This window comes from Xiphophorus hellerii, chromosome 18, assembly GCF_003331165.1.
Source record: "Xiphophorus hellerii strain 12219 chromosome 18, Xiphophorus_hellerii-4.1, whole genome shotgun sequence".
Classification (NCBI taxonomy): domain Eukaryota; kingdom Metazoa; phylum Chordata; class Actinopteri; order Cyprinodontiformes; family Poeciliidae; genus Xiphophorus; species Xiphophorus hellerii.
In genome coordinates, this window is record NC_045689.1 from 16,021,607 (window position 1) to 16,046,501 (window position 24,895).

The 24,895-nt window shown below is 39.5% G+C and overlaps 1 protein-coding gene across 2 annotated transcripts; it reads left to right on the top strand.

Annotated features, from left to right (window-relative positions):
• Positions 1–2,244: 2,244 nt before the first annotated feature.
• LOC116707852 (tumor necrosis factor receptor superfamily member 19-like) lies at positions 2,245–23,736 on the top strand. 2 transcript variants are annotated; one of them, XM_032545512.1, is made up of 10 exons: positions 2,245–2,422; positions 3,504–3,594; positions 4,539–4,652; positions 10,369–10,547; positions 10,639–10,724; positions 17,560–17,724; positions 19,612–19,740; positions 19,895–19,997; positions 21,394–21,665; positions 23,073–23,736. In XM_032545512.1, exons 2-10 carry the CDS (start codon positions 3,529–3,531, stop codon positions 23,075–23,077), a joined length of 1,119 nt encoding a protein of 372 aa, XP_032401403.1. In that variant the 5' UTR covers positions 2,245–2,422; positions 3,504–3,528; the 3' UTR covers positions 23,078–23,736. The 2 variants fall into 2 exon arrangements, with proteins under 2 accessions (XP_032401403.1, XP_032401404.1); XM_032545513.1 differs by having other exon boundaries at positions 2,245–2,325.
• The last annotated feature ends 1,159 nt before the right edge of the window (positions 23,737–24,895 follow it).

Below are 24,895 nucleotides of genomic sequence, written 5' to 3' on the forward strand. Positions count from 1 at the left end.
TTGTAGTTCTCCTCTATCAACGCTAGATGGCTCATGTCACTGCATCAAACACCGCTCTACAACTTTAACCCCAGCACACGAATATATTCAGTGCAAACATGAACAAAATATTTATTGTTCTTTATAAATTACACAATGGAATTGTTTTATGTAGTGAATTAATGATTCAATTCAATTAAATTATTAACTCATGGTACACAAAACTTAAAGGCAGAAACAAATTATAGTCATAACAACCTGTATTTTACATAAAATAAATACAATTGACCATTTTATGATTTTGAAGCACATTTACATGTGAGTATACTCTAATTTCCCGGGATTGTTGTATTCCATGACATGCCCAGACCTGTACTGTATAATTGGCCACTTTACTGCAGGGCTGAACTTTTGTCCTTTGTGTCTTTGCCTTGGTTGACACTCACACATACATAGGGGCAAGCGCACGCATGTATGCACAAGTTTTTTGCCTAGAAGTGAGTTTAAACTTTTGCATTTTTTTATTGCTGTGCTGTTGTGTCACTGAAGCCATAAATAAACTCTCATATCAGGGAACCTTTAGAGTAATAAGGACTGTTGGACTTTGGTAGAGGAAAGAATACTTTAAAATGGCTTAAAACAATCAGTGCTAAACAATACACTAATCAAACACTTTGTTAGGTGACCCACAGTAGTTCTGGTTTGGACCCTCTTATGCCTTGGGAATTGCCTTAATTTTTATTGATTTAACAAGGTATTGGGAAAATGCTCATGAGATCCATGATATGAGTCTGCTGCTCCACGTTATCCCAAAGGAGTTCAAGTGGATTGAGAAATGGTGTCTGTGGCGACCAGTGAAGTGCAGTTGAACTCATGGTCATGTTCAGGAAACCAGTGTTGAGCTCAATGATTTGAGATGTGACATGGTGCATTATCCTGCTGGAAGTATCGCATTAGAATATGGGTGCACTTAAAGGATGGTGGTCAGATATGATACTTAGGAAGACTGTGGGTCTGAAATTATGCCCAGCTGGGGTCCAATGGGTGCCAAAATATGGAAAAATGTCCCCAACGCCATCCCAACAATAACACCAGACTGATTTGTGCAATTTAGTATGCCAAATTCAGAACTTAAATGTTGCAGCTGAAATCAAGATTTATCCAACCAGGCAATATTGTTTTTAAGCTGTTATTGTCCAATCGTGGTGAGTCTGTATGAACTGCAACCTTGCTTTCCTGCTCTTAGCTGACAGCAGCATTGTCTTCTGTTGTTTTGACCCATCTGCTTTAAAGCTGGTGTGTTACGCATTCATTGGTGGTTTTCTGCATACCACAGAAGCAAGTGTTATTTGGACTCCTGGCAGACTTGCATGTTTTATCCGTACATGGGTGTTGTTGGATTCAGAGCCATGGAAAAAGCAAAAGAATTAGCTATCAAAGGATACGTGTGTGATGGCAACCGAACTTTATAAAACAGGCAAAAGATATCAGAAGTATATCTAATGAATTGCAAATGCTAATAATAAGCAGTATTCAAACTCTAATTAAGACAAGGTAAATTATGGGGTTTTGCTGAATCCAAGCCACAGCAAAAGTGTAGAACAAACCAGCATCTTGTTCTACACTTTGCTTCATACAGACCGTCTGGATCCTCAGAAAAGAATGTTTGATAGAGGTGTGGACTCTTTTGAAGTTTTAATTGACTGGATTTGATTTTGCAAAAAAAAAGAAAAAGTGACGAGCTGCCAGTCACGTTAAAGGGAACAATACAAGGTAGATCACTATAAACTTTAAATCGGGGTCCATTAAGTAAAAGATTATTATTATATTATATTATATTTTATTAGTGTTTTTTTTTTTTTTTTGCATATCCTTCATATAATTACAAAAAAATTCCAAAAGAAAAGAAAATCCCAAAAAATTCAAATTTTATTTATTTTCCGAACATGTGCTCCAGACTGGCTTTGTGTCTAGAAACGCCCCTGGAGAAAAGCGACACAAATTGCGGGTTAGCGTCTCAACATGTATTAAATTTAATGTTTGCTCTCATCGATCTGATACAGGAAGCACCGGGCTTGAAGACTCTGATCATTCATACATATATGTAGGCGTGCGCGTGCGCGTGTGTTTGTGTATAGGCGTGTCTGTGCGCATTTCTCTTCGTCTCTCTCTGTGTGAAAGCGTGTCTTTGATGTAGGCTGGCTGATCACAGATCAGATCCATAAAGCCTGCCCCTTCTCCCCGCCTTTGATCTGCGCTTGAGCTGCTGCTGCTGCTGCTGCTGCAGCTCAAAGCAGAGCTGTACGGTGCGGTGCGGTGCGGTGCAGGAGCTGCGGCGCTGACATGGTGAGCGGACCGGTGCGGGAAACACGCCTTTCGCCGGTCTGCTGTCCACTTTTTGGGATCTTTAACCAACAGCCTGCTCTTTTTTTTTTTTGATCAGGTAAGAAACGCGCTGAGTTCAGCTGAGTTCAGCGTCGTTCACTGACGGGAAACAGAGTTGGATTTTAGCAGATCACAGTAAAAGTCACCATGACAAACCTTCACTGTTTATCACGCTGAATTCAGTCTTCTTGTTTGCTTTTTGGTGGCTACATTTTTGAGCTGCTATTTAGGAATTGTTGATTAATTTTGGATTGGTTGCATTCAATAACAAGCAGGGTGAGATGTGAGTTACAGTTTACTTAGGTCAAATTAAATATTTGAACTAAATTAAATGAAGGGGTGGCTTTACACGTGCATTCATTTTGCTTCTGGTTCTACCAAACTATTGAACCTGTAATGTGAGGAACAAACCCATGATATGACAGTTTTCCTTTCAGTGATTTGAACTTAAGGGATTTATTGTTTTTATATCCTTTATTCAGAATAAACAAATCCTCCTGACCAGCTCTTTTTGTTGTATTTGTACTCAAGTCCCGGCAAACAACTATGTTTATACTAATCTTGCCTAAATTGCTTTTTTTTTTTGTCCAAATATATGACCGCACCACTATGCAGAGTATAAAAAATCTAAATAAGAAGTCCTCATAATTTAGAAAACTACTCTTATTTTATTATTAAGTGATAGTTTAAGTAGGATAAACAGATTCTGCCAGTGTTGTTTAAAATGCTTTCCTTTAAGATATACGACACTGAAATGTGACTTTAATAAATGTTACATTTTATTTCAGGTTTCTTTTTTGGAAAGCGTTCTTTCCTCTAGATTCCAGTCATGTTCATGCTCTCTGCACATGCTTAAATTAAAATTAGATTTTTTGTGTGTGCTTTCAAAGATATCGACAACTTACTCTGTCTTACATATTGTTTTTTATTTTCACCAAACTCTACACAATTAATTTAGAACTACCCAGACTCGGTGGTGTTTCACTGTAAAGAAGAAAACAAATTGTAGTCAAATTTTGATCAAAACCGTCATATCATTCGTTATTATTGAAAATCTTGAAAATATTGTCCCAACCAAATATGCCTTTGCTTCTTAACGTGAGAATATAAAGATTTGACTGGTATGTTCTTGCTTTCAGCTCAAAGCAGTAGGTGACCATCAAGATGTTTTGGAGGCTTCCACACAGTTTGTCGCTCCTGCTAACTGCACATATCATCTTCTCAGCTTTGGTAGGAACGCTTTTACTTGTATATATTTGTGATAAATTGTATTATTATCATTATTTAATATATATATATATGGATTATCACTGTTATATTATCTGTAACATACTGTATGTATGGGTGTTTTGTTTATTAGACATCGATCTTGACAAAAATGAGTTAGTCTGGCTGCTTTCTCGGGTAGCTATGGGAGCGATGGGAGCCGCTTTGTTTCTACCACCAGAATTGTTTTTTCTTTGAGGGAAAAGTGTAGTAGCCTCCTTTCAGCCAGCTGACCAGTGCACAGAATCATTTATGGGAGGGTTGTGGTGGGTGGCAGGTTGACGGGTGGCACTCCTTTAGCTTCTGTGGCATGACTGATGTTTTTAATTCATGGAAACATTTCTAAAAACCGTTTTTCTTGTAAATGAGGGAAAAGGGAATTATCCTTCGTCCAGGTAGCTGCAGCAACAGGTGGGGAGGGGCAACACATAACTGTGATTAAAACCTTCTCAGAAATGCCATTGTAAACATCTTCTGACAGAAACCAATGTGTATGACTTTTCAAAATATGTTACCTTTTATAAACTGCATATGCTGACTGTGTGTCCTCCAGTGTTGAAAAAGAAACTGAGAGTTCCCATCTGAGTGCCTGCTGTCATATTTTCCCCATCCACTGTGCTTTTATGATTATATCTGCCGCCCAGACTCCCTGTTTTTCTGTGATCTCTGTATTGTTGCCAGCTACAAAGTTTCCCACAGGACTCATTAAGGTTTGATCTCCTCACATCCCATCTGTTTCAGGCGTTACTATCAGAAGGAGTCCATAGCAATGACTTGGACCCTCTTAAAGTATCATGAGACAAAGTGATGTGTTGCTTGTGGAAGGGGTTGTCTTTATCTGTCACGGACAGAAGTGGTGATGAAATGCAGGAATCTTTAACTTTCACCAAATGTCTGTTTCCCTTCAGATCGGCGTGGGAGCCATGGAGGAGAGCAGAGAGTGCAGAGAGCAGCAGTACAAGGACCGCTTTGGGAACTGCAAACCCTGCAAACAGTGCGATGCAGGACAGGAGCTTTCTAAGGTTGGAGCACAACTGTTTTGAGATACGTTTTTGCCTTTTAATCGTCTCTTCTGTTAGACAGATATATCCAGCACTCTGTGTCCAAATGTAAGATATGTCTTTGGAATCGATCAAAAAGACTTTGAGAAAAGTGTTTCAGATCACATGTTGGGGGAAACGAGCAGCTTTATTTATTGCTTCCTCCCTTTCATCCAAAGAGCCGCCAAACCGTTATTAACTTCTTGTCCAACAACGCCGGCCCTTCTTTAATCTGTCACACCCATGCTTTTGACCTCCTCCAGCTGAATGGCTTCCATTGTCTTTCCCCATCGCGCCCGGTCCAACTCATTGTCTTCACCCTCTGAAGCAAGCCATGCCTAAGCTTGCAGCTCTCTCAACAGGGAATAGAGTCTTTTCCACCCCCTGAGCCGCAGCTTTCTGTGAGCTTTGTACAAACAGGCCTCTGTAGAGTCAGTTAGGGCTGGTGAGTAAAAGGCCCTTTTCCTCTCTAGCAGCGCCGATTACAGCACCTACCCACCCTGGCAAGTGGAGGCAGTGATGGGAAGCCAAATAAACAGGACATAGAATAATATAGATACCCCTCAAACTTTTTGTCACATTATATCCACAGGCGGCAATGAATCTTACGGGTTAAACCAACACAAAGGACTGCACAAATATTAAATGGTAGAAAAGGGACCCTGCTTTTAATTTTTATGAAATGAATATCTGACAAGTATGGCATTCTGCTGCGTAATCTCCCCTTTACTCTGATACCCCTTACAAAATCGAGTTCATCTGATTTCAGAAGGCAACTTGTTAGGAAATAAAATCTACCTTTGTGTTATTTAATCCGCGCAATTGTCTCATGAAAATTATTATAGGCACATCTTGAGACATGGTGGTGGCAGAATCATACTATGGGGATGCTTTTCTTCAGCAGAGGTTAGGAATCTGGTCAGAAATGTTGATAAAACTGAATACAGAAGCTGTGAAAGTAAAAACCTAGTAATCTGCAAAAAGATTTGAGACTGAGCTGGAGGTTTACCTATTTGCAGGAAAGCAACCAGAAACAAGCATCTGATTTGACAAAACTGGAAAGTTCAAGTTCACAGACACTCTTTATGCAATCTGACAGAGATCTGCTTTGAAAATAAATATAGATAGAATATTTAGTTTCTAGATGTTCAAAGCTGGTGAGACATGCTCCAAAAAACTCACAGCTGTAATTCCAGTGAAAGATCGATGTACTCTGAGGGACTGCAAAAATGTACTACACACTTTTCAGATTTTAGTTGTAAAATTTAAAAACGGCCAGAAAAAAACCCCTCTCCTTCTACTTTACAATTAGAAGCTATTTGTGTCCGGCTATGTCATAAAAGCCAGATGAAATGCATTGAATTATGGGAATAGTAATGAAGCAAATAGTACAAGTCACTTTTGACTAAATATATATATATATACTGTATATATATACTGTATATACTGTATATATAATGCACAACTGCAGGTAATTAATTATACTCTACTAAGAACTTAAACACACACACAAAATGGGCATCAGAAGTTTGTATCACTTTATGATCTGCAGCCTTGGAGTATGGTTGGATATTAGGCAGATGTTTCTAACAAAAATACATTAGCAGCAGGAAAATTAAAGATGAAAACACTCTCTACCCTCAGCTTTACATCTGTTGAACACATTTAAGCCCTGTCGCCTTTAATCTGCCAGCACACAAACATGCACTGTGTGCTTAGTAACATGCTTCAGTGATTCTCCAGTTTCTCTGCCTGCTCAGCAGGCGTGAGTCCTGCCCGCCACCCTGGGGTCCTGGTTAATAATTGGCCGCTTCACTCTTTCTCTGAAGGTAGCGGGATGCTGGCTCAAAGAGAAGACCAGAGCCTGGGACCGGGGGAAAGACTCCCAGAGTTAGAAAAGCTTGTGATCAGAGGTCTGCGTAACCCTAAAAACGATGGGGGTTTGACCCGGTGGGGAAGGAAGCGGACTTCTGGAGTCCCTCTGTGCAGCTGCTATAGAGATTTCAGAGGAATGTGGCCCAGTTTGCTCTGGACGTTTGCTTCTGGAAGCTGCTCTGACAAACATCAATTAGCTCCGCCACGCTAACTGTTGCTCAAGTAGCCACCCAGACATAGTCCATTATAACTACTTACTCTTTCTCTCCCTGACAAATATTTCATTCCAGATTTCATTAGAAAAAAGGCTTACCGGGCTTCCAGTGCATTCTAGAAAAATGCCAGTGGCAAAAAAGAACAAAGAAATGTCAGGAACATGTATTTTTGATGTAACATCAATATGTAGCATAGAAAGATGGTAATTATTCCTGCAACAGCAAACCCAAGACAAAGAACCGTTGAGTGCTGCTGGCTAAAAAGCCTTCACAAATATTCATTTTTGTCAAGCAACAGAAAAGTTGTTCATTTGGTGCAGAGTTTTTACATCTGAAGACGTTTTCAGAGTCTTTCTAAACAAAGAGGTTTCATTGTGTTATGAGCTAAACAGAATCTTGCTCCAACGGAGTTGGCAGTGTTTCCAGACTTGTTTCATCACAGGATCATATGACCAGCCGCCCCCCTCCCCTCTCCTACCGTGATTCCCTCTTAATCTCAGAAATATCTGTGCGTCTGAACACGCATCAGGACCCAGCCAGCTCGGCCCCTCTCTCCCCTCCACACGGCTGTTATGCTTGGCAGTCTCAGCCAAACAAGATCAGGAGATAGTACATGCAGGGGAACGTGATGTCAAGCATCTGCTTATTTTATTTTGTTTTCATGGTTTTTGAGGGCATGTAAAGCCATTTCTAAGTAGTTTCTATCTGTTTGTGTAGAAGTGGTAGATGCATAATTTGATACATTGTCTGTAGATTTCTTTTAAAGTGCCATTTTTTTTCCAAATTGAGTACTTTAAAGATAATATTGCAGTTAACAAACTCAATGTGACATGTTTTTTTTCCCGTTTTGAATTTTGGCCTTTACTCTCCAGAAGCTCTGTCCTCTCCTGTCTGGTTCAGCTGATGATTTGGCCAAAACAGAGTTACTTTCTCAAAATAATGTAGTTTAGGACCTTCAAACTGTTATGCTGCTGTTTTGTTTATGCTGATGCCATCTACACCTTCTGATACGGCACAGAGACCACGAAGGTTAACCATTTTATCTCCAAACTCTTGATAAGCTGTGAGTCTGATTACATTTTGGAAATTCAAGCTGCTTAAAGTAGCTGATGTTTGCCACAGTTATAAATGCCTTTTACATTTTATGTTTACATATAATAGCACTTGTTAGTATTTGTTGTGTTGACTTTCAATCTGATATTTTCATGGGCCGATTACATATTTTTACACTATGAAAATAGATTGATATGAGGAAACTGTTTTTACCGAAGTAAACATATTGTGAGCCTCTCCTGTGCCTGTGTCAGAGCAGTGTCAGCTCTATTGTGTCTTGTTTCCTGTTATAAAAGGAAGAAGACATTGCTCCTTAGTATCCTTTGTGGTCTGTACATGAGGAGCAGGACTTGGCTTTGTTCCTCTTTGTTTCAGTGCTCTGACCTGCTTGTGTCTATGTAGCACTGGCCCATCCTGACAAGTGGTGCCCCATGAACAGTACTTGTGCCAATGCCGGGCCTGGTTGGACTGAATCATCCTGAGGCCCCATTCCTTCATGTGGAAGCAGGTCACCAGGCCCTATCCCGCAATCGCTCCTCTGCAAATCCATTTTCAATTAACTGTCTTGACAAAATCGAAGATTATGACATGCAAAGATGAGTCTTATTCATTTGTCTTTCCCTACTGCATAAGCCATCTCTCTCTTCTTTCCTTGGTGCCCTACTCTGCCCTACTGCATTGTACGGCCTTATATGGAGAGCTCAGAGGAACAGCTGCAATAGGCCCATCCAATCTGGGCCACCTGGCCAAGCACGGCTCAAGGTTTCAATGTCAGGCTCACATGTGTTTGGCTGGAAGGGCCGTCTTTCTAATCCTCCCTCTCTGTGCCCGAGCAAGATCACATTTTTGCCTCCGACCTCCATTTTTATTTCCCCTAACCCCCCCCCCCGTATCAAAGTCTTCTGCCCACATTCCAGCTGGAGTGCATGCCAGGCCAGTGAAACGGGACACGGGTGAGGAGAGAAGTTCTTTTTGAAGTTGACCTTCACTTTAATGTTATATGCCTGTCCTCCAGGATCTGGAGAGCAATGTGGGGATCCTGGATTACAGGAGTACAGCTGCCACAGAGCCGATAATGAATGAACAATGTATGATGTCATTTCTGGAGGGTATTTTCATTCTGTGCAGTGTACAGTAATATCAGCTGTCATCCAAATGTCTAGCTGTTATCAAGGTCACCAGGTTTTCAACATGAGTTTCAGAGATATGGATATCTGGGAAGAGAGATGCACAGTGGCCAGATTGTAATTTTATCTTTATAGGTCTGAGAAAGTGAGACCCTTGTAAATCTATACCACAAAATCTTTGCCCTTTTGTTTTGGCATAATCTCTCTAGACTCTTGGGTATTATTCCCCACTTTTGTTTTTAGCTGACAACATACAGGGTTTCTTCAGGATTCAGGTTTAGGGCTGAGGGGGATGTGGACATTTTTAAAGGGGGCTAAATACTATATGTGCCAGTGAAGATGTTGGTATGTCACACCACAATCAAAGCTCAGGAAGAAACCAGCTGCAATAAACTTTATTAATTTGAATGACTCGCAACATGAAGGTCAAAGTCTGACATAAACATAAACACATTAATAATTCTGATTGACCGAACCTATTTCTCTTAAGTTCTTGTCCATTAAAAATATCCACATAACACTTTTTGGAGGATGAGGTGGGGTGACTTAATCTAAGGTGGTTTATTGTATTTTTCTAAACAGTGTCTGTCCAAACTTCATGGCAGAAAATGTTTTGCATTTTGCTAAACATCATATTAATGGTTTGTTTTTCAAAATTATTAAGCAGATCACTCTAGCATTACTTAAAATAAAGACATAAGTGTGATCTTAAACCACTTTTATTAAGAAGGCATTAGACTATATCAGATTACAGTTCAAAATGTATGACTTTACTGTGAAGCTTTACGCAAAAGAGACTGAAATCAGAAGTACACTAGGCAGTAGGGTGCTGTGTTTTACACATGAAATGTTTGCTGAAACAATCTAATGCAGAGGAGTGATTCGCATTAGATCATTCACACATGCAAGAGAAGCTGGCCTCTATAAAGGCACCTTTAATGGTTTAGCACAAAACAAGTATTCATATGCTTTTCCCTCCATCTACTTCTTTATAATCCCTGCGCTCTTCCTGAAGCATTTCCTTTGCTAGCCAGCCTCTCAATCAACAGGGCCCTCACTGAGTCAGCTCAGACTGGGAGTAGTTTAAAAAACACAGCAATAAACCTGCGATAATACAACAGTGGGTGTCCCCCACAAGCTTTATTATTCAAATGCATGGCCCCTCTGGGTCTTGCAGCGGAAGGCGACTCATTCATACTGAGAGAGTCAGGGAGATTATTGGCTGTGTAAGATGGACTCTCAAAAGAGGCAGGCCATTGTTACCCTCTAACCCAGCGGGCTAAGATCATTCTTTAATTTCAGGACTCCCAGCAGTTCACATTCAAACTCCCCCTTTCACCATCTGCACATGAGCCCAAATCAACCAACTCCCCCCCCTCAGCCCCACCGCCTCTTACTCAGTGTATTTTTCTCCTTTAATCCCCCCAGGAATGTGGCTTTGGTTATGGAGAGGATGCCCGGTGCGTGCCTTGTCGGAGCAGCCGCTTCAAAGAGGACCGGAGCCTGCAGAAGTGCAAACCCTGTCTGGACTGTGGCCTCATCAACCGCTTCCAGAAAGGCAACTGCTCCACCACCAGCAACGCCGTGTGTGGCGACTGTCTACCGGGGTGAGAGAGCACTCAATCACCAATCTGTCTAATTTTATAGTAAAAAATGTTTGTTTTGTTTACTAAACATGTAACCTTGTGTCTGCAACAGATTTTATAGGAAAACAAAATTAAGTGGATTCCAGGACATGGAGTGCATACCTTGTGGGGACCCTCCGCCTCCATATGAGCCCAATTGTAAGCACTTTTGAATCATTTGACCACTCCTAACCGTTGGCTTGAAATGCTCCCAGAAAACAGACTCCCCAATCCGCAGCAGGAGATGTTCGAACATGAAACAACAGAGATACAAAAGTCAGAAAGCAAACACCACCATCACAAACACACGCATTTGAACTTCTTGCCAAATGCGAGTGGAACCAAAACCCAGTGCCACAACAAAGCCAACACACAGACACACACTCAACATGCCAGCACAAAGTCCTCAAGAGTAACCAGAACCACAACTTTCTAAGGGTGGAGCGAGCTGTGTTTGACTCACTAAGTCCAACCGAGGCAGCCAGCTATGTTACGAAGATAAATAAATGCTGGGATTTCAAAGCTGGGAAGTTGAAGAGCTGAATTGGATCCTGCAATGGCTACCTAAGATTTGCCAGCATGGGATTATATTGGATTATAGAACATGCCACTCATTTTCAGTGCTCAGTTTGGGCTAAATGAGAAAACGTCCCTGAAAGTGGTAGAAACGTTTAAAGCAGGCTTCCATGTGCAAACCTTAGAGACGTAGAGACACTGCTACTGAAAGGTGCAAATACATACAGTACAACATTTCACAGATTTTTAAAACCATGTACAACTTCTTTTTTTTTACTTCACAGCTATGCACTACAATTTGTTGGTATATTTTTTGGTTGTAATATGACTTAACAGTCCAAAAGTTTAAGGGGTGTGAATACCTTTTCAAGGCACAGTTGATGAAAAATGCTGCATGTTTGTTTGATTCAACACCAATTGCGACAATTCCGAGTTTGCTGCTTTAATTTCTGGCATTTATGTGGACAAAAGAAACTGGGAATGTGTTCCAATAAATCCACACAGCTCATATTCCATTAGGATGCACATCCTATTAACTTCTTCCTCCTGGCCAAGAGCAACCGTATGATTTCAGGTTTGCAAATGAAACCAACAAGCAAATGAACTTCTACCTGTGGTAATTGAGCGTGACTTCCTGCAGGGAGCTTTTACTGAGTGTTGGAAGAGGGGAAATATCACCTAAACAACATTTGCAGTCTTTGCACAGCAGAATGGAGGCGTCATTGGACCGGCTGCTCTTGGCTTTGTTCTTTAATCTCGCCTCTTTATTGATGTGGATAAGAAAAAAGAAAACCTGGATGTGTACGCTGACCTTGAGACGACAGGCCTCCCTCTGTCTGCTCATTTGTCCATCTGTGCCGCTTCCCGTTTTGATACTGGAGGAGGCCTGTGAAACAAAATGGCCATTGTGTGTGGGAACATAGCCGGTGGTTCGCTCCTACAGGGACTCTCAGTGGAGTATTTCCAAATGTTTGAAAGTCTTGCCACGCCCCCCTCTCAGCCGCCCTTCACCCCCATCCACGGCTGTTATCTCGAGGAGGATGGTGAAAACTTAAAGGGCAGATCATTCTAATAGGCCACCCTGGCCCGGGGCAGCGGTGCAGCTGTGCAGGGGGAAGCAGTTGTAGTCTGGGGTGGACTGTAAATCTTCCCCCCTCCTTCCTTCTTTCTCGCTCTTCCCCCAGTGGCTTTTTAGAGTTAAAATGAGGTTGTGTTTTATGGATTTCTTCATCCTCTGTAATGCGTTTCATCTGCTGAAACAGTTCACCGTCCCGGTGGAGTTGAACCTGTATGTGTTCTCTGGTAGCGTCTTCCTGTTCTGACTTTATTACAATGGGCTTCATAAATCAGCCAGTCAGGAATTTTAAATGTTTTTCAGTTTATTCACAGACAAAAGTGATAAAATCCAGCCATTAGGCATAATTAATGCAACCTTTAAGCAAAACGTTGAAAAATCTGTTGAAAAAGGTTTGACCTTATCTGAATCTTTATTCCTTAGAATGAGATAAATTGCTTGATTGTTTTTCAAGTAAAACTAATCAGCTTGGGACTTCTGATACATTTAAAAATTCAAGTTGTGATGTGGCAAATACATTTCACTTGGACATAAAACTCTGTAAACAAAAAAAAAAACCCAATGTGTTTATAGATTTACTTGTTTATTATACATTATGAAATGAGAAAGAAAGTCTGGAAATGAATACTATTTTAATTTCTCCTTTTTTCCTGAAGTTATTCAGACCCGAAAACCATTTTAATGCTTTTTCAGACATTTCAAGTCCACATACTAAAATTGGACTTCTTAGATGTCATTATGTCCCAAAATGCTGCTCCAGTGCAGTTAAAAAACTTGTTAAAAATCCTTCAGTATTTAATTTTATGAATCCAGTTCCCAGAAAAAAAAAGAAAAAGGAAAGCCTCCAGCCTACCAGCAGCTTAAAGCAGCGGTTCCAGTATTTAAACTCACACTCATCGAAGCCACTCCGATGCAGGCGTGTGGGATCATGATAGCTGCTGATCGCAAAACACTTTGTCCTGCCTCCTGTCTCACTCAAGCTATACGCAAACTGTCAAAGCGGCAATAATCATGCTTGGTGTTGCCAGAGAAGAGATGGTTACATGCACACAAATCGAGTCAGCTTCGACACGAAGGCAAAAAGTTCAATCTGAGCTGAAGAGGAAGTGCTTCTGTTGCCATCAAGCGTTATGTCACCAGATCAAGTCAATACAGGCAATAAATTAATGGGTAAATTAAAGCCTTAATTACTATAATCAAATAATCCACAAAGCCTGAAGGTCAAACGAAACGGTGACATAAATATGAGTGAAAACCACAACAAAGTTTAAGATGCAACACAGTTTAGTTAGCACTGCAAACTTCACTGCAAACTTCACTGCAAACTTTCTTAATGTTTGTGGTCATAAATTATATTTGGTCTCATGTAGGGAGGTGGCCATAAAAGGCAAATGAAAACAACAAAAAATTAAAGGTAGTTAGAAAAAAAAAACAGTTTACAAGGTAATAATCTGTAGAAATGCTACAGTTTCAGGATGTTTTGCTTTTGTTAGCATGATATATTGGTTAAAATGATAATCACTGTATAAATTGTTGTTGTTATTTTGATGCATAGACTTAAGTACTAAATAACTTTTAGCCATTAAGCTCTTCATATAGTAACCGTGTTATAATCCAGTGTAGTTCCTTATTTCTCCCCATAGGGGAAATTAATTTTGCACCAAAGCAGTTCAAACATACAGCACAACATAATTTAATAAGCTGATGCTATACATGAGGAGACACTCTGAATAACTAACCAACTGTTATCTACCTGTTTTACTTGTGCTTCTGTCTAGAGACTTGTTTATCCTACATTTTTTGTTAAATTTTTGTTTCAAAATTAAAATAACCACAAAAAATGATAAACATAACATTAGCATACCTTCATTAACCTTCATGTTGGATTATTTTAGCAGCAGTACAACTAATTGCTTCTGTTGTTCTAAAGAAAAAAAGATCGCACCAAACATTTTTATTGTATTTGTACACAGGATTATGATACTGTGAGAATCTCATCCGTTCATGCCCGTTTTTCATAAGTTTACTGTCTGAACATTCTTGAAAATATTTCCAAATAACAAATTGTATCATTTTTGTAAGTGTGTTTATTAGTTTTGCGTCAGCCAACCTGACAGCAGGGTTCAGCAACAGGTGGGAGAGGGGCCCTGCTGCGTTACTTCTTTAAAAGATACTGTATGACTGAGTTGTTGTTATTTTAAAGCTGTGATTCCAGATCTTGGTTAACATGCCATGTCAAATTTAGTAAATTACATTTTCTTCACTGTACTGAAACTATAGCCTAATACATGAATCAAATATCTTTAATGTTTATGTACAAATGACAATCATGTCTATACCAAAGAAAATGCATTCCTCTCCTATTCAGTGATCAGGGTAAACATTGCTATGGCCCCATTAAAGAAAGACCTTAGAGGCCTTCATACAGACATAAGTCAAAGAGCCTTTTAAGGTGCAAAGAAGTGCTGCTTTTATTTGGACTATAAGTGCCATTCCACAAAGTGAGTGCGTCTGTGAAAGGCTGCGGTTTATTGGTCTGGTTTGTGTGGAGATAATATCAGCAGGTGAGGTCTGTTCAATGGAGCAGTGTTTACCTGTGTGTGCTGCAGCTGCCGGCGCTCCGATAACAGGCTGCCTTTGTGTTGATGCTCACCTCGGATGAGCTGGATCTGACCTTCACAATGAAGACCAAGTTTAAACACTATGGTCAGATGTCAGACACCACACAGATGCCCTGGACTGGTTAAGAGTCTATAAAACCAAACACTAACACAGTTGGAAACAACACTTAGCTTTAGGATGACAGTTTAGATTCTACATGTCAATACTTTGGGCAAAAAAGAATTTTTGAACTGATTTACTGTGATTGAATGTTTTTTTTTTTTGTTGTTTTTTTTTTTTGCCTCAGTGGTTTATATTTTATTCTTCAGTTTGACCAGGAGGTTTGAGAGCAAACAAGGAGTTATCAGCTTCACTGCAGCTAAAGCCTTTCAATACAAACATGCCTGTATAAACAGGAACTTATATAAACCAGCATGGTTTAAGCTGTGCCACGATGCCTCTGGAATGTTCCATAAATTCGACATCATGTACGTTCTCTTGTTTATATCTAACCGATTCTTTGCTGTCCCTTCTCGGAGATTTGAAATGCTGCTTTCAGTGTTTCATCATATTTTCCCATCTGAAGGAATGTTAAAATACCCTGATCCCCTATCTGTCTGAAAGAGGAGGAAGAAAAAAACTGGCCAGGTCTAGGCAATGTTTACACAGCAAAACAAAGAGCTCTTGAACGTGAAAAGGCTAATACTGGTCGCCTTTATGATTAATATACTGAAAAACAAATAGCGGAGCTGACTAGAAAAAGATCTCCTCAAACAAGAACTCACTCATTCTGGCTGCCATTCTCACTGGTAACCGCTCAATCTGCTTCTCGTCACTGTACGCTCCCTGCCACTGTTTGCTCTGTATTAACCCACGCCTTAAATATCATACGCACACAGACCGGGGAAGACTGTGTGTGATTTCTCTAGCAGATCAGAGTTAATTGTGTGGAGCTATTTGTACATGGCCTTGAGAGTTTAGGCTGCTACTGTCTTTCTTTGACAAAACAACAATCAGAGTAGAAGGGCTTTAAAATTATGCACAAATTTGGAATAGTTATAAACTGACTGATATGTCAAGGGTGCACCAGCAAGACTAAAAGGCTTCAAATTTTCTCTGTGTTGTCTTCAGCCCTCAAGTTTTCTCTAATAATGGTGGATAATAAGGAAAGAGTTTCCCCTAAGAATTCATGATGTGTACCGAAAGTTGTATTGTGATGTGTGGTAAATATTACTATTATGGGTAATGTTTTAGTTATTGTGCTGTGCAAATCTCCCCATCCTTAACTTTCCTCTCCTACACAGAATTTGTCGGTTTCTACAAAGATTTAGGTTAAACTAAAGCTAACTGAGCAACATTGCTAGCAGCAAATTACAGGACAAATACCTGACAATATGGCTCTATGGCTCATAGCACGCTAACTGTTGTTTTGTAGACTTTTGAAGGTTGCTCTCATACTTCTTTGGAAATAATCTTGATTAAAAAAAGTATCATCAGTCATCAGCTTTAGGTTTTAAATAATACAAAAGGGCCACAGATGCCCTTTGTATTTTTAGCATAGTTGTTTTTCATTCTTGATCTTACAGAATTTCCACCAAAAATTCAGGTTTCAGATTACTTGCATCCTTCACCAGCAGTAAAATCTTAAATGGACTTTGAGTGTGTTTTTGATAATGTATCCTATCTGCTATCAGTGTTGGTCCAATTGGAAATTGATCTCGCAGATGAATTGGTATCTCAAAACTAAAAAGCAAACATGACACACAGCACATGTTGATAAACTCAGTTTTTCCTTTCACTACAGATAATGTTATTGTGTGAAATGTGAAAAGAGTTGCACGTAATGATCTCCCCACCATTAATTATCACCTAATTCTTCAAAACACAGCTGCAGAGTGTTTTGGTGATTCTTTGCTCTCTGCCTTTATTTTGCATTTGCTTAAATCTCTGCACTTTCATGTGAAAACTGAAAAAAGAGTTGATGGTGAAACCTGACTCTGAATAAGTTCTCGTGATGTGGCACTCTGTGATCTCTGTTTAAACTAACAAGTCTCCGAAAACATTTGCAAGAATCCACAAATGAGTCGCCCGCTGCAACCGCGTGGAGAATTTCATTTGATTAAAGGATGATTACATGTAGCAGAAGCAATTTTTTCTTTTAAAAAACTGCTTCACTTTTTTCTGTTGTGATGTTTAGCCTTAAGCCGCATTAAGCCCTGACGCTCCGTAGCTGTGCGAACATGTAAAATGAGCTGCATTCTTCAAGGCTTTATATGAATGTGTGTTAAGGGTCCCGATGGCAGGAGCAAACACAGACATTGTGTTCCCCTCAGGTAGGATGAGAGACGTGACGGAGCCTCATTATGAAATCAGCACAACGTAGACGCTTCGATGGAGTAGGTTTTCTAATTTTATCCCATACATAGAGAAACTTGAGGGGTTTTTAAAAGCTGTCCTAGCTTGTGTGCCTGTCGAAGTGCGAGAGGGGTGGTAGATAGAGCAATGTGTGTAAATCATCTTCTGTTCAGAACAAGACAGAGGTAGTTAAAGAGGGAATCCACCACAGGCGTTTTGTCTTTGAACTCCTCTGCTTATTTCATTAGGCTTTAGCAGAAAGGTAGCTGACCTAAAGAACAAAGAGACAATTAATCTCCTGCTTCCACATCGCCTGGGGAGACTCGCATTAGATAACACACATGGCCCACTGCTGTATTTGTCCCCACTAACATGGACGTTTCTTCCATTTTAAGTTAACAGCGTGTTATTTCTCTGCTCTCATTCCCTGTGTGGTCTCCTTCGCAGGTAGTGGGCGTGTGAACCTGGTGCCTCTGCCCTCTGTGGTGACCAGTCCTCGTGACGTGGCGCTGGCCGCAGTCATCTGCAGCGCTCTGGCTACGGTCCTGCTGGCGCTGCTGGTTCTGTGCGTCATCTACTGCAAGAGGCAGCTGCTGGAGAAGAAGCCCAGCGGTCAGTCAGGATGCCCTCCTCCTATGTGTTGTATTTTCTTTATTTCTCAAAGAAACATTTATATGTTTTCTTATTAATCCCTTCTTTATGAGTGTGGCTTTGATAAACTGAATGGCTGGTAAAGATGTGCAAGTCGTAATCTTTTACTAAAATGTGCAGGACGACATCACAGAGACTCCAGAATTGGAGTATTTTTAGCTCTTTTTTTGTCATTTTTGCAACCTAATTTTGTAGAAGCAAAGAAATTTTATCCACAAGCAACAAAAGCAAGTCTTAAGGTCCCTGCAAGACTAAAAAAGACATTTTTGCGATGTTGTTTGGTGAAATGGGTTCTTGTTAACACGTACAAGTACAAAATCAATATATGTAGTTTGAGTTAATGGGTTCAATGTGAGATTTTGGAGGTCATCTTTAGGTTTCACTCTCTGAAGGTCATTATCAATAATTAAAACTTCAAAAGGATTCGAACATAAAACTGAGACTTGTGGAGCTCCACACATAGCAGAGAAAACAAACATATTTTAGGTATTTTGTCCTTTAGTTTAATATCACTAAAAATGATTATTTCTAAAACTTCTGACCAAAGAGGGTTTGGGAAATCTCTGTATTTACATGGGGAAACTGAGATTGACATGATTTCCAATTGTCTTAGTCATGTATTTTATTAACTTTATATTCTAATACATGATTTAAAGTAGTTCCATCTATATATCTATCAACACAAATTAACCTTCAGGCGCATTCTTTAATTCCTAATAGGAAGTTGTGTTTGTTTTGAAGCAATCCGATTAGCTGACACCAGTTTTAGCTTTGTGCTGCACTGCTCCTAATGCGTTTTTGTTTAAAACAGCACTGAGGCGCGGAATTGTGCGCGTTTATGTGAGTGAAAACTTTTCTTAAACTGTTCCCGTTTAAGTATGCACGATAGTATTTTTTTGCAACAAAGTTGCAGGGACATTTATTTTGATAATGACCCAGCTAAGTGTGGACAAGGCCAAAGTCTCACTTTAGGCCTTTCATGATTTCATGCCTCTAAAAAATTGATCTTGAATTACTTTTGAACATTTTGTGGGTTTATTACAACAGTGACATTTCAGTGCAAGATAATTTTTTGAAGATGTTTAAAAAAAAAAAAAAAAAAAGCCCATATGGATTCTAAAGCCTGCCTTTAAATTATTATCCTGACTTCAGAGATATTAAGTTGGCAGATTAATGTGTTTGAAAAAAAGAGTTGCTAAGGCCTTGAAATGAGGCTTCACTGCTGTCTGAACTTGACTTCATTTCTCCTTTGTTAACTTCCCAAACCGGGTGCTGAACTAAGCTTTATTAAACGACGCTGCATATTTGTGGGAACTTGTTTAATAAGCTGCATTCGTGAGGCTAGAAGTGATTAAGCCTGTGAAATATCCCCGGGCGACAAATTAATGACATCATGTGTCCCCTTTGAGCATGTCAGGAACAAAGAGGTGTAGCAGAAGGTATCAAGGCGTTACCAGTCACTTTTTTTTTTTTTTTACTCCTTGCACAAAGATTGCTTCAGTTAAGTATTTTGTCGGTAATTTCCCTCCATTAAAATATGCACAACATCCTTCACTGGAGCTGGCACAACATGCAAACTATTGTACTAAGGAGTTATTATGAACCTTATTATGAACCATTAACGTGATGCTGGTTAGCCTTGTCAGTTATATATAATTATGCTGCAACTTTGTCCTGCGGAGAGAATGATTACAGACTTAGAGGCTGAAACAAATTGATTAGGCAATAAATTCACATTTATTGATATTTTACAGATTAGGTTGTAGTATTTTATACCTAAAGTCCATTTGCAAGTATGGGTTTTTGCTAAACAATTTGAGAAGTTTGCAGCTCGTTTCTTTCTTTCAGCTTCCTCTCTGAGGTCTCAGGACTGTCCCTACAGAGGGGCAGAGCTCTCCTGTCTGGACGCCCGCTGGCTCCACGACTTCCCCCACAGAACCTGCTGCCAGTGTCACCTGGACTCCAGACACCACTGTGGTGCGTTTAGGTTCAGTTGATGAAGTCTGTAAGAAATCCAGTGATTGCTTTGTTAACTTTGTTGGCGAGCAATTCATGAAAAGATGAATGGTGCAGATGACTGTCCTGAAATTTATGTTGTATTTGTGTGTGTGTGTGTGTGTGTGCTGTGTAGGTCCAGTACACCTGAACCCCTCTCTGTGCTGTGATGAGAGCTGCAGTTTGGGCCGCAGCCAGGATGTCAGTCCTTTCCAGTCACAGATGAGCCTCAGTGATGAGTAAGTAACATTTGTGCTCAAGTACGAACTTGCAGAGTGTTAATCTATATACATTGTGATTCAATTATCACACTTAGCTGTAATAGAAATCATTTTTCTGCAGGGTGAATAACTTACCAGCAGGTGTATGATAGTAGAGACAATGAACCCGCGTGATATCCTGTTGTTGGAGAGAAAATGTGCAGAAGAGGTTACAATTAGCCTAATAATACACTGACTGGGTCAGAGAGAGATAATAAATCAATAATTTTATTGATTTACAAAATCTAGACTCATTATTTGTGTTAAGAGGTTACAGGTAGTTTGCCAGATGATTCCCCCAAACACTGAATTTCAACCATATCATCCTGTGAAACACGGTGGTTTAGGTATGATGCTATGGGGATGTTGCTCATTTCTATGAGCAACATCCCAGAGGCCATGAATCAGTTTGAATACCGATACATTAAAATTGTGAAAAGGTGAACATGCTGCCTTGTAGGATGATTTAAGATTTACTGTTTTTGAGGCAAAACCAAGAAATGTCGAAGTAATCTACAATTGAGTAGATTACCTGCAGAATGTAAAATGTTTTTAATGAACAAGAAGATATTTGCCACTTACTTGGTAAATCCAGCTAAACACTAAACAAGTATTTTAAAGGTTCCATGCAAATAATAGCTGAATAAAAGGGGATTTGTACATTTGTTAGAGATTCACTATTCCGTGTTTCTGGGCTAATTTCTTATCTCCAGCTTTATAAATCCTAAATTGGCATTTTAAGTTGTTTAACATCCAATATCAATCAATATATAAACATCAATATTATAATTATTAGAATCAGTAACCGTAAATAATGGCAGCTTTGCTTTAAAATGTTCAGCCTGTTTGACATACAACAAATATTTCAATGTAGAAAATTTAATTATCATATGAGTAGCTTCAAGATGTTTTTGTGCTGACAGGATTGAGATTGGATTTTAGAAATGCCAGTCAAGGATCAGGACAAGTCGAACTGAAAACTGGTAAAAGCCAGTCACCAAGCTGATTACTTAATGTCACGCTAATATTATCACTGTAGATAAAACATTGGATTAGAATTTTAAAAAGACACAGCTAAACAAGGTTTTAATCTAATCCATTGTGATTCAAATTTGCATAAGTCTCTTCATGGTTGACGTCTTTCTAGAGGCAGAGTTGTTTTCTATAAGCTCGGCTTTTGTTAAGACCTGCAGGTAGGGCATCAACCAGCTTAACACTGAACTGCTCCACTTTTCATCTTACTGCCTTTATTATCAAGCTGCTGTAGGCAAAAAAAGAGTTCATCTGTTTGAAGGTCTGCCAACAGGAAAAAGCAAAAGGGTGTCTCCACCAGGATATGTTCACGTTACACACCGTTTTGTTTTTCTTTCCACAGAAATAGACACCTACATGAAGAAGATACTCCAATGTGGCTGGAAGGCCACACAGAGCCTGAGTGTGTGGGAGAGGACGAAATGACAGGAAGTGTTGAGTCTCCTGAATACTTGGAGCTTCCTCTCTGTGGAGTCGACCCAGCAGGAGGAAGTGAGGAGGGAGGAGAGGAAGGGGACGGATTGAGGGAGTATTCATGTGAAAGGAGGAGAGAGGACTGCAGTGACACTGTGACTGATGCACTTCTTCCTAAACAGCAAGGGCAAACGCAGGAAGGTGAGCGGCCATGTTTCTCTGTATTTATTTCACTTAAAAAACGTTTTTTTTTTTTGGGGGGGGGGGTTATGATGTGGTTGTGTATAAATAAATTAACATTTACTCCTACCTTTGGCTAAAAGGTTTTTCTTAATATAAGAAAAAAATACTGTCCTCCTACCTGTGTGCATGCCATGACACTCAACATCCAAACTAAAACATTTTAACTCTTAATAAATAGTAATGAAAAATGTTCTGAGATTAGTGCTAAATGTACAATACAAAGGTGGGAAAAGAAGTTTTAAAGTTTTTCAGACCGGATTCCATTCTGCCAATCCGGTCTGATGCTGTGCCATGTAGGATATATAGATGTTAGTAGGAGTTGTGATATAATAAAAGTGGGTTTATTGTTATTTGAAACATTTTTTTAATATCTGCTGAAATTGCAGATCTGAACAAGTTTAGGTCAATAGCTTTATTATTAGAACTTTACACGTCTGCCTGAACTGGAACGACACGTTCTTGTGCGAGTCCCATTTTCAAGAATTGCTATAAAAAAACAGATCTCTGTGTATATTAATATTCCAGGAAAACAAGAAATCATTGACACCAAATTTAAAGCTTCTGAACCTTAAATTTAGAGGAAGTTGCCCGCTATTGCTACTTTCTCATTCAGGAGGAATAAATGCTGCAATTCAACGCCTAGATGCAATATGCTGGGTTTCCTTATATAGAAATTTTTTTAAACTAACTTGAATAATAAACTGAGCTTAGCACACTGTTTGAATTCAGTTGGAATGAATGCATGATTAAATTGAAATAATTTTTTTTTAGAAAGTGCCTCAGGATGATGTGTTGTGAATTGCCGCTAAATTAACAAACTGAATTGAATTGGATTTCATGGAAAAACGTAAAGAAGTAGTTAGAAGATTTTCTATAGATGTTACTAATTGTGGAACAATAATTTTTTCATTGAGAAACTATTATTTCTCAATGAAGGGAGTGTTCCCAACTAAATTAATATACTTCAAATAAGAACTGGATAAGGAATGAATTAATCTTAAGGATTTTTTGCATCTTTAGCTATAGGGATCATTTAAGTTTACTGAGAATTGTAATGATGAATCATCATCATCTTAAGGTCCACTCAGTCTCAGAAAACACACAGAATGGAGAAAATAAATACATTAATTCCTCATATGTTATGTGGACACGTGTCTCAGCCCAGCCTTTTTATAAACCGTTATGTAGCTCTGAGTGTGTGTATGCGTGTGTCCATGATGAGCATGCAGTAAAAGAAACTGGAGACAGCTCTAGCCCTCTGATGTAGTCAGCAGGATCCAGCTGTAAGTCAGACCGCTGAAGTCTCAGGACAGATACGTTACTAATCGCTGCGTGTGCGCTCTCCTCTTCCTGCTCTCTGTCCAGGGTGACATGGACGTCTCTGGCTTGAACCCCCACCTGGACTCGACAACAGCCACGCCCAGATTCAGTCTCGGATTCCTACCTAGTCTCCCCACACGCACAGACACAAGCGTGGTCGTGCCTTCTCCTTGAAATGCCTCGTCAGTGACCACAGAGCCCTCCGTCAAATGGTCCAAACAAAACACGTACGTGCATCCCCACAGGAGCGCTGCCGCAGATGGATAAAAACACTAAAACACACTGAGAATGTGAACTCGATGGCCCACTGGGTTCGATCATATGAAGTTGAAACGTTGTGACTTTTACCAGTGAAGCAAAGTGAATCCTGAGAATGTCTCGCATCGTCACATGTAGGAGAATCTAAACTGTACCGCTCGTCTAGAAGCAGGTGTTATGAAGCTTTTGTGTAAAAGTTTGACGAAATGTCTCAAAAGTGAAAAAGTTGCACATCGAAGACAATCTTGATCGTATGGAGCAGGTTGGAACGAGGAATGTCTAAGTGATAAACGCCCTGTAGATACTGTAAAATACTTAATAGGTCAATATTTTTGTTACGGACTGTAGACTTGACTGCATGTTTGCCTTTCTCTGCTCTGTTGTAGCGTTGTTGGTTGTGAAGCTTCATGTCCATGTAGCGTTGTAAATAAACCTCTGACACAAAATGACATTTCATGGTTTCCATTTTTAAATAATGTAGAAGTGCAACATTTACCTGTGAAATTACTAAGTGCAATTTAACCTTGAACCTCATCTCCCTGCTAAACACTTTAAAGGTGATACCCCAAGAAAGTTTTTTATTATCTAAAAATCCCACGAGTAGCATAAATTTACAATGAGGTAAAAATAAATACACTCATCGATCTGAATGATTCATTTGAACTGTTCTTTTTTTGGGTGGTAGTATTATATGAACAACTTCACTGCAAAAATACAAAATCATACCAACTATTTTTGGTCTACTACTCGTGCAAATATCTTAATGCACTTGAAATTTAAAAAAAAACTAACGAGTAACTTTTCTGTAAGATATAGGAGCTTGTTTTTAAGAAGATCATTACTTTATCTACTTAGATTTTAAAAAGTACAAGTTCCTATGGGAGTCTCTTTCACTTATAACAAGATATTTTGTTATAACTAGTACTTTTTAATCAACATTTAGAAATTATTGACTTAATCAGTCAAATGTACTTTTAAGTTAGTTTTGACTTCTTTTTGCTCTAGAAACTAGATAAAAAAACTGTGTTATTTTTTTGTGCTTTTGCAGTGTTCAAAGACAAACAGAAGCTCGTGCGTTTTGTAACCAGGATCTCCCTTAATTGGCCCTGGTATCAGCCCTGTTGGAAAAGTATAGACTTAAAGTCAATGTCTGTGCAATATGTTGAGGGAAAATTATTCAGACATTAATGAACAACGATCTGATTAACCAACCCACCCTTTACAGAAGACGGTTCAAATAAATCATTTAAAGTCCACAATTACTGTGCGAATGCACAGCTGGAGCTACTTATTTTCAGCGTAAATTCAGCTTTCTGCTGATACGTGCTTGCATTTAAACATATTATTGTTTCCTGAGTGTCAAACAGCGTTCCCTGTGTGGGAGAACCACCCAGCTTGCTCACTCTCTCTGATAGTGTGCTCACATCTTCTGCAACCATGTGGAGCCTCTCCTCAGGCTCAGGTGTGAAGCAGGCAAGCAGAGACAATGTTAAAAGGAGCAGCTGCTGCTTAGTGTGATTCCTGTCTGAGACGGACGCAACCCACACATTGAGTCAAAGTCACTAAAGCCTTTATTTTACAGTCTGTGCTCCTCATCTTTAAATGTGAAA